A 10,404-nucleotide genomic window follows, 5' to 3' on the forward strand; every position below is an offset into this window, starting at 1 on the left:
GTTGTCTTGTACTTTCTTCTCTTTTTTAAATGTTCAGTCTAGGCATAGTATATGTACACTATATTGTGAAAAGTATGTGGCCACCTGAACAATCACACTGATAAGTGCTTGTTGAATATCTGATCAAAGGCCCACTTTGCTGTTATTATAACTTCCACTCTTCTGGGGAGGCTTTCCACTATATTTTGGCATGTGACTGTGGGGATTTTTGCTAATGGTTGTCAGTTTATAAACAAGAGAGAGAGAGAGAGAGAGAGAGAGAGAGAGAGAGAGAGAGAGAGAGATTCACCTTGAGTGTCACTGAGATGGAGCGGGAGCAGGTCAGAAGTTCATCACAACAAGGCACACTCTCTGCTTTAATGGAAAACTGCCCATAGATGTCCTGACACACACATATATGTACACCTTATTAGGTAACATTTTCTTAACATTTTCATTAGACCATATATATATATGTATGTGTGTGTATATGTATATATATATATATATATATATATATATATATATATATATATATATATATATATATATATATACACACACACACACACACACACACACACACACACACACATGTGTATGTGTTTGTGTGTGTGTTGTTTTTACATAATAATACTAACCTCAACTAGAGTGTACTGACAGTGGCCATCGAAGCGATACCATTTGGAATCAAATGTCTTATATTGTCCATTGCCAAACACTTCACACACTCCTGGGCATGGATCCCCTTGACAATCCCACTGGCCTCCTCCACAAGTGCTGAAAGCACAGTCACAGACACTGTAATGAAATCGCTCTTACAAATTCTTGGATTTCATATTTATACCAGAGTGCTGAACAGTAAAATCTAGTCACATGTTAATGAAGTTTGTTCAAGTCATAAGACATTTCATTCACCATATTTTACAGTTTGACTCCACACTCTGCCCAGATTCATAAACCATCCCACTGAATTCACATGTGCAATTCTCCTGAGTCACACAGTTGCCTGTATGGTCTGCATACTGGTCCTCTGGACAGTAACAGCCACTGATGCATGTCTCATCAGTCCTCTGTAAAGGCAAGTCAGTTCAGTCAGGAATAGATTAAATCTCTAAATTAATTTATAGACTCAGGTTGTGTCCTCTGTATGTTCCAACCTGTCATACTACACCACATGACCTGCATTAATTATTTTATTTTTGGTAATATTTTCTAACAATAACCTTTATCATTCTTTCCTGGATTGCTCCATTTAGGTGTCATATATCTATATGTATCTTAATTATGAACATGTTCAGCAAATGTATTCATATTCACATAAAAAGTGTATGTAGCTATGATTTGTGTACAAAATAATGTGTGCAATAAATGACATCTCAGCTTCTTCTGCAATTGTAGTACAATGCCATAATTAATATGCTCTGCTATAGAAATACTCACAGAAGGCTTGCTCAGGCTCTCACATGTCCTTTGTGCTGTGTTTACTGGTTCTCGTGCACAATGGACACATATTTGTCCATGTGGACAGTCTAGAGGACAAAGTAAGACCAGTATGAAATGCCTCACACATTTTGAGTTAAAGCAAAATTACCTTTATTACATCCAACAACACCCCATCTATTTAGAGACCTTAGAATTATAATGTTCTTGCTATCTCTGAGTGAGTTATGTTATAAATACATTATTGTTTCAACAGCATGAATATACAGTGTGTGAGATGTTTACACCAAAAATATTGGGTAAAAGCAGGCAAAAAATATAACGCTGAAATAATTTGCTTTGGTTTTACTGAGCATCAAAATGTTCCATAGATTTGATAGATTTTAATATTCGATAACTTAAAATCACAGAATTGTGCAGCTTCAAATGCACTAAATGTGTTTTGTTTTGTTTGTTTTTTTTGTTTTGTTTTTATACAAATATTTGCATAAGCAAATATTCAGCATTATTGCATTAATATAATCCACTGATGTATTGCCACTAAAGTCATTTTTCATGATACGCAAATGATGCGCTGAACTACACTTCCCATCAGCCCTAGCCCATCAAATGTTTCAGTCATTTTCACCTGAGTCTCATTTCACCTCAGTTAGGATCACTACATAAGTTCCTGTTTTCAGCATTTTTGTCAAGCTTTTGTTGTCGTATTCGTGTGTTGTTGAGTGTGCCACAGTATTGCTCATAGTTTGTATGTTCTTTGCTTCATAACCACTGTCAATATTTATGGTCCTTGTTTTCACATCTTTGTTTTTTTTTTGTTAGCGCTTTACTTAATGAATAATCTTCATTAGCATCTGCCTCACCTCTCCTAAAAATATTCTAACATCACTAACTACATTAACTACTATTTGCTGTCACACAGCTACATTTAGATAACAAACAGCTTTGATTCATTAGAAAGCACAGGAATCTTAAGCCTGACAACTACAAATAGGGTGGAATCTTTGCAAACAATCTAAGTCTTAGGTTTACACTGTATATTTTTTTTATTATTGTTCAATATTGCATATATAAAAGATGAAAAACTTTACCACAAACTTCTGAACACTGGAGATTTCCATTTTCACATATGCTGCAAGACAAATATCAAACAGTCATGTAGATATATTATAGTTACATATATAGCATGAGAATATAAATTTTCTTGCTTATATTTGGTTATATTTGTGTGTAATGTGTGTTAATATTGTGCGCATGTATTTTAAAATGTGGCTTTGAGAAGGTCTATTTTAGCTTCACTGGGATTATCCTTGCTGGAATAATAACTAACTATATAAATACTTCCTGATGGAAAAATCCTCTAAGCATTTCCTTGAGAACTCCTTTACTGGCTCCAGCAGCATGTTTGAAAAGCGGAGAATAAGCACAGCATACCATTGGTATCCATCAATAACCACGGGCCCTGGAGGTGATGTTCCACCTGGGTAGTTGCAATCGCAGAGGGCACGAGGGCTGCACTTGAGTGGTGTGTTGAGGTGAGTGCCAGATGGGCATCCGCAGCCCTCCACTGGGTCATCTGACATGTCACAGGTCGGGTCAGGGCTAGACAATGAGCGGCATGTATGATTGCATGCCTGCATGGCGTAATCAAATATCAGATTACTGTAGCAGGGATGAGCTGGAACACAGAGAGAAGGCAATATAAAACCACCAATTGGTTCCACATTACTGCTTTTGTTCTCCTTTCTTTGAGACAAAATTAGACTTGGTGTTAACAGCTGTTACGGGTGACCCGATTACTGATGGGAATTATGGCTCTTTTCAGTGATCATTGCCATTTTTTCACTAAAAGGACTAAGTTTGCAATATTTTTTGCTAGTGACTGCTAACTACCATTTGAAGTTCATCCACTACATCCATCATTTAGATTTTCTTAAGTTAATAAAAAGGCCTGGCTGCCATCTGTCACTTTATATCATGTGACCCAACCTTACATATGTGATCCAACTAACAATGTGGAGAACGAGGGTTTTGCTGCCCCCAATATGTGATATGTGATTATGTGATGCATCCCATGTGAATTTGGGGTAAGAGCTGGATAGATAGAGTCGTCTCCAATTGACTACTTGTGTGGATGTGTACTCTGTATGTGTTTATCAATAAAATGCATTCCATGCTGTATATTATCCTTAGGGCTAGGGAAGTTGTGTTCAGTTTAATTTTCAACAAAAAATGTAATTAGAATTTATAATGTATTTTATTATATGTATTATCTTTCATTATTTAAGACATTAAAATGTGTTATAGGATTTGATAAATGGCAAACTAATTATATAATACGATGTGGTTTGTTATGTTCTGTTTGTATGTATGTTGTTTGCTATCGTTCAGCAGGTTATGCTGTAGTTGGTATTTTAAAATATTCATCTGTGTGCCCCTTTTTAAATTAAATTTGGACTCACTGCAGTCTGTTTCTGTTCTCCAGTCACCAATGTTGATTCCCTGACTGGCACAGGCTTTAGCGTAGTTTCCCAGACCAACACACGCACGCTCCTGTAAGCCAGAAGTAGCCTGGCAGGTTCTCTGAACGCAGGCCTGTAGATTTAAATATTGCATTTAGAATTGCTGCAATTGTTCATAAAAACATCAAGTTAGCTATGAATTGTTTCTTACGTCATAATAAGGGTTAACCGGCACATAGTCATGGCACTGGGCAAACACACCACTTATGTTTCTCAGCTGGCTGCACTTATCTTCAGCAAATAACTCTACAGAGAAATAAGATACCAAAACAAAATCAGTTAAAAAAAGAGAGCGAGAGAGAGAGAGAGAGAGAGAGAGAGAGAGAGAGAGAGAGAGAGAGAGAGAGAGAGAGAGAGAATGCAAACACAACTAGAAGGAAATATCAAGACAATGAATACTATTCCATAATGCATGGTTTGCTAGTAACATATTGTGTTTGATATGATAAAAATAGCAATTGTACCATTGTCAGTGTTGATGCAGACACGGGGGATATTTGTGCAGTCCCCCAGCGTCCATGATAGAGCAAAAGGCTGAGCTGAGTTTTCCACAATACCACTGCTCGTAGTGAAGTCATCTTCTGTGTTGTTGTTGTATGATCCACAAAGGCCTTTAATGATAAAATGTACATACACACAAACACACATAAATTCCACAATGTTGTCAACAAACAGTGACTGTGAATGATTATATCAAGCCCACACAATAAACAGGGAAATGTGAGGCTGTGGATACCTGAGGTCATTACACTTTGTCGCAAATACATGTACATTTGAACTTCTGGAGAAACTTGTACTTGCATCTTCATTCCAAACGTTGTCTGGACTTTAACAAACATCGAAGACTGCCAGTAGATAGTGACATATTCTAAAATGTAAAATGATTTACATTTATGAGATGTAGACATTTTAGCCTACAAAAACACATCACGTTTGAGAATAATGTCATTGTGCTTGTCAGATGATTTTATAGTTCATAGATAGTATTTGTAGCCTCTATAATATGTAATATGGTTTAAAATGAAGCATAAAATAAATTAAAATTACTTTTGTGTCCACTTGTTTAAATTAAAGGGTTTTGATTTTATTACCATCATCATGACTGCTTGTTTGAATTAAACTACATCGACATGCCACTACATACTTTCTTACTTTTTATAGTTATTTGCATTACCAGATTAACTGCTACTGATTATTATTTATTTATTTACTTTACCAAGTGTTTTTACTTAAGAAAGGCTACTCTACAGTTTCTCTAAATCAGCTTCTTACTGCTCTGTAAAGAACCTACCAGTTTGTGACAGATCTGTGACAGTGATATCATTTTCCCCTAGTTGAACTCTGTTTAAGGAGAAGGTGTATCGTTCCTAAATATCGAGAAAAACATCACTATTAACAACCATTTGAAAGAAAAGCTTTAAAGTCGTTTCCATATTGTGTAAAACACACCTGATACACATCAAGGTACATTTCTTCTATAGTCATATCAGAAAATTTGATGGTCACAGTCCAGTTGAGTCCCTGTGGAATGACATGGTAAATTCATATCTTACATGACATGACATTTTTAAAAAAAACTGAATTTACTATTTACATATTTTACTTACCATTGCAACCACATATGTACATTTTCCGGGCAGAGAATATTGTTTACCATCAAAGGTAGTGACAAACCAGCCTTCAATGACACACGGAGGAACACAGGTGTTAGATGAACAATTCCAGTTTCCTTTGATGCATTCACTAATAAGAAAACAGAGGCAAATGTGTATTAAGCCAGGATAATACAATATAAGCAGCTTAGTTCAAATCTGACTATATGACCCAAACATTAGGGCAGATTGATCTCACCAAGTTTGGCACTTTGAGCTGCGCCTTTGCCCTGGGGTATAAGTTATTTCCCTGTGTACACACGGACAGTCCTCCACCTTAATACTGTGGTAGCCTTCAGCTCGATCATTCAGGACCAAACCTGAGAGAAAGAAGCAGAGAGAGGTAGATTAAAAGAGAGAGTGAGAGAAAAACAAATGGCAAGGCTGGCTATCACTTAATGGTAGGTCAAGCATATATGACTCGACTATCCATCCATCCATCCATCTTCTACCGCTTTATCCTTTTCAGGGTCACGACAAAAAAAATAATAGGAATAAAATACTGTAAGAACAATACTAGGTTTGTGTGATTTAATGATTTAATCATCTCCACACAGTCTTACACTGCCGGGCTGTTCACTGACATTTACTCCCATAATATTTTGACATTGGATTATGTTGCTATTAGAAGTATGCTGCTACTCATAACTCATACATAGACCACATCAGTTATTTTCCCCAATAAAACAAGAGATATGCCAATTGTCATATTAATCTGAAATGACTGTTGTGCAGTGGCCTTTTTTTTTTTTTTGCTCTCCTGTCAATGCTCAGACATCTTCAAACACTTTGAGCAACAAAACAGGGTCATTGTTTACTGTGCATTTCTGCAGAATCACCAAAAAATTCAGCATCCAGCTGAGTTTTCGTAATTGCCACTGACAGCAGGTCACAGTTGCACAGCTGATAATATTATTATACCCTCTCATAATTTGATAATAATATTAAATCTGAAAAGATTTTCGTTAATCGGTAAAATGCTAAACGGTTTAAATGCCAGTTGGTTCTGGATGATTAAATAGTTAATCGCAATTTTGTCTGCAAAATAAATATCTCGCAAGCCTGCCCACGAATGTGCAAACAAGGTTCATACTGAAAATACTGTCACCTGAAATTGTGACCTCATAGCAGAAATATGTCAATATGTAACATTTTAAGAGCGCAGGTAGAAATACATACCTTCTGGAGGAAGACAAGTGCTGGTAAGAAATTCTGTCTGAAGCTGGGGGTTGGAGCAGGTGGGAGGAAAAGCAGCCCCTTGAGATTTAAACTGCAGATCTCCAGGACATTGATGGTCCCCTGCAGAGAATTTCACATTTGTTATTTGTTCTACAATTTTGAAAAAGAAAAAAAAAAAGAAAAAAAAAGGAGCCCTCTAAATGATGTGTTGTGTACAAAATTAATGCACTTACCACATGAAGTTATGCTTTGTAATTTTGATTGCAGGGTGGCTGAGCCATTACATAGGCGAATGAATTCTTCATAGAAAGAACACTTTACAGACTCATGGATGTTAGTATACATGTTTTGCTTGCAGAGCGTCCCAAAAATCTTAAGATTGCTGCCCAGGCACTCTCTGGCCCAGGATTTAAACTCATTGCAAATCTGGAAAACAAAACTGAAATGTTTCAGTTATTCATGCATGCTATTGATTGTGTGGTTTCTGACATGCAAAGATTTAGAGGCACTTGGCTGAACTTTCCTTTGGAAACGACACAAAAAAAAGACACAATCTGGGATAGGAGACTATGATAGTTATGATAGGAGACTAAAATATAACCATTTCAGCCACAGAACAGTCTTTAGTGAGACATTAGTGAAAGTTATTCTCTGCTATCCTGTGGCAACACTTTCTGAGTTAGAAGATCCTATACCATAAGAAACAGGATAAGGCACCTCACCTGCTTGTACATTTTGAAAGACCAGAAAGACAATTTTCCTTCATTATGTTGAGCTAATTAATTTATTTTTTGTTACATGTCATAGGGAAAATTAATTCATCATTTTGAATCCCCAATTTTTCACACATCATCTAGTTTCTGGTCCATAAAATTTAAGGATTAGTTTCTAGAATAATTTGGCTCCCTGAAAGCTGGTGTTTTTAAAACCCTTACCTTATCGTCTACTGGTTGGGAATCACCAATCACACATATCCCATCACGGATGACATTTTTATCAAGAAGCTGTGCTTGATTATCTGGTGGAAAAATATTTCAGTGGTATGACATAATCTTAAATCTCAATGAATCCTTAAGAAAAATAATTATTAAAAATAATTAAATTTTCTACAAACCAATGTGGATTTTTTTATAGTACTTTTTTATAAGAATATTGACTCATGACATTAACCTGAACTATTTAGTCCCCCACACATCCCAGTCATCCCATCCAGTAAGGGCCGGTCCAGCTGCACCTATAGCAAGGGCAAAAAAAAATCTAATTATTAATCTAATCTAATTATTCTATGACCAACTATATATATATATATATATATATATATATATATATATATATATATATATATATATATATATATATATATATATATATATATATATATATACATATATTTACACACACACACACACACACACACACACACACACACACACACACTGAATTGTAATGTTTAGTATTCAATTGTCATAATTTAACAACAAAAAAGTTTATATCAGTATGCATTACAAAACATTGATTACATACATATAACATATATACATTTTTATTAAATATAAAATAATTTTATATTCAAATGTACTTGTTATTTCTTGTGTTGACAGGAATATCATGTTAGACACTAACATTTTCTTATTTGTATATCTTTCAATCACATGCTATCAAAAATCAATTCTAATTCAGGTTGTATAGAGATACTAAAAAAGTTTCTTGCTGTACTAACCGAAAGTGAACTAACACCATCAGGAAAACTGTACCATATGACAGAAAGAGGTAGAACTTTGCTTCTAAGCTTGGTATAAATGCCAAATGTATACACACTCTGATAAGTGTGGTCATAGGGCAGAGAGATGCTGCAAAGGAAAATCATAAAGAAGTCAGTTTTGTAAGGATCACTTGGTAGTGATCACACAATGCTTGTACCGGTAAATGCTTTACTAATGCACAATGACCAGCCTCTGCTGGCCAATCTGAAAATGTTTCATGATTTAAACAAAAATGTGTAATAATTCCATACCAGAACGAGATAAGGGTAGATAAAAGATATAAATGTATCATTTTCGTACAACCTAGTAGAATCATTAACTTCACTAGTCCTAGTAAGTGATTTTAATCATTAAGGAAAGTTCAATTCGAGTTCAAGTACAATGGTGACTCGGTTTTAATTAAAAATCAGTAGTTGTAAATGAAACAAATATAATAAGGCAATTATTAACATTCAGTTTGATTAAGGAAGGAAAGCTGAATTAATTTATCATTCTTTTATTCCAGATACCTGTTTCCTTCCACAGTCAGTGTGCCATCCTGAATGATGGTAGCAACTTTATTCACGATAATCTCGACTCTCTTCATGAAACCAGTTGGATCACGCTGCACAGAGATAAAACAGTCTACTCCAGCATGAGAGAAGTGTGTCAGTGTTACAGGACATGTGGATTTCACATGGAACCTGGTCCCATTGAAAGTCTGCATGATCCCACTGCCAAAGGTCTTGCACACATCTGGAAAAAAAAAATTAAAGCTGGAAAGTCAAAAGTTGGAATGGAATGATATGATCTATATTTTTCCCCCCACAAACAAATAGATGATTACAACATTAAAAACATAAACCCTGAGAAGCCTAGTAGTGTTGTACATTGTTGTTGTACTTACTTGAGCTTTGGGTTGAGACAGAGCCAAACTGACCTGGGGGAAAAAAGAAATTAAACATAACATTTAAAGTGTTATATTAAAATAATGTGCAATACATGTCTGGTTTTATTGTTCATGACAATTACAATGTGTGGCCTCCAGTTTGAAGTTCAAACTTTAAATATTAATCTATACAAAAAGCACTTACCTGAAAAAAACACTAAAATGACTAAAACTATACTATTCTGAGCCATGTTCTGACCCTGTGAACATAAAACCGGCATACAGAGTGTAAAAGGACGCCTTACTGCCATGCATTTTATAGCCAGACCCAGTCCCCTTCTTTGAATAGCATGAGGAAATGAATTTAAGATTAAGCATTCCCCCCCCCCAACCACACCCCCACCTCCCCTTTCAATTCAATGAACACCTTAAACGAGTCCAATAGCATTTTTTCACCTTTAATCAGAAATCTCCAAAACACTGCACTATAATTTTACTGCTTTGTCTTGGGTCAATGGGCAGCAAGGCACCATCCCTCCTGCATTGTTTCTGCAGTTTCTCTTGATGCAACAGTGCAAGCAAAACTTAAAAACAGAGTTGGGTTTCTTTCAGGAACACGGATGTTAAGTAATTGACTATAAGTTTGGTGGGAAATGTGTGGATACAGAGCACAAAGGTATTGATAGAAACAACTTTAGAAGTAATTATGCTTCAGTTAATGTTTGGAACTATCTTAAGTAGGCAAAACAGATCCATTCTTCTTAAAGATTAGGAAACAGAAACCAGCACTGTGGAACAAATAAATGGTTTGAGATTTGCTGAATACGTTTCATGTGATTCAGAAATGAACCAACTTCATGCATCCTGTTTAGCTGTTTATGTAGATGATACAAATTTGAATTGAGAAAATGTCACCATCCTGTAATGATGATTGGATAGCCAAATGTGTTCCGAAGAGAGAGTTTGTTCAATGGAATATTTGTTTTAAAGACAAATGC

The 10,404-nt window shown here is 35.5% G+C and overlaps 1 protein-coding gene across 1 annotated transcript in view; it reads right to left on the bottom strand.

The window, feature by feature from the left end:
* The window catches only part of LOC108279973 (mucin-2), a 29,069-nt gene extending 19,333 nt beyond the window's left edge, over positions 1-9,736 (bottom strand). Inside the window, exons 1-22 of the mRNA XM_053688355.1 lie at positions 9,612-9,736; positions 9,425-9,457; positions 9,048-9,273; positions 8,496-8,625; positions 7,946-8,009; positions 7,711-7,793; positions 7,009-7,201; positions 6,776-6,895; positions 5,796-5,916; positions 5,552-5,687; positions 5,394-5,465; positions 5,236-5,311; positions 4,681-4,812; positions 4,409-4,555; positions 4,096-4,190; positions 3,885-4,017; positions 2,857-3,100; positions 2,514-2,554; positions 1,423-1,511; positions 898-1,052; positions 621-759; positions 290-382 (exon numbers count right to left, since the gene is read on the bottom strand). Of these exons, the coding sequence (XP_053544330.1) occupies positions 290-382; positions 621-759; positions 898-1,052; positions 1,423-1,511; positions 2,514-2,554; positions 2,857-3,100; positions 3,885-4,017; positions 4,096-4,190; positions 4,409-4,555; positions 4,681-4,812; positions 5,236-5,311; positions 5,394-5,465; positions 5,552-5,687; positions 5,796-5,916; positions 6,776-6,895; positions 7,009-7,201; positions 7,711-7,793; positions 7,946-8,009; positions 8,496-8,625; positions 9,048-9,273; positions 9,425-9,457; positions 9,612-9,717 (2,628 nt within the window). The 5' untranslated portion in view covers positions 9,718-9,736. The remainder of the gene's footprint in view (positions 1-289; positions 383-620; positions 760-897; positions 1,053-1,422; positions 1,512-2,513; positions 2,555-2,856; positions 3,101-3,884; positions 4,018-4,095; positions 4,191-4,408; positions 4,556-4,680; positions 4,813-5,235; positions 5,312-5,393; positions 5,466-5,551; positions 5,688-5,795; positions 5,917-6,775; positions 6,896-7,008; positions 7,202-7,710; positions 7,794-7,945; positions 8,010-8,495; positions 8,626-9,047; positions 9,274-9,424; positions 9,458-9,611) is intronic.
* Between the last annotated feature and the right edge of the window lie 668 nt (positions 9,737-10,404).

The sequence above is a fragment of the Ictalurus punctatus genome, chromosome 19 (genome assembly GCF_001660625.3).
Source record: "Ictalurus punctatus breed USDA103 chromosome 19, Coco_2.0, whole genome shotgun sequence".
NCBI lineage: Eukaryota > Metazoa > Chordata > Actinopteri > Siluriformes > Ictaluridae > Ictalurus > Ictalurus punctatus.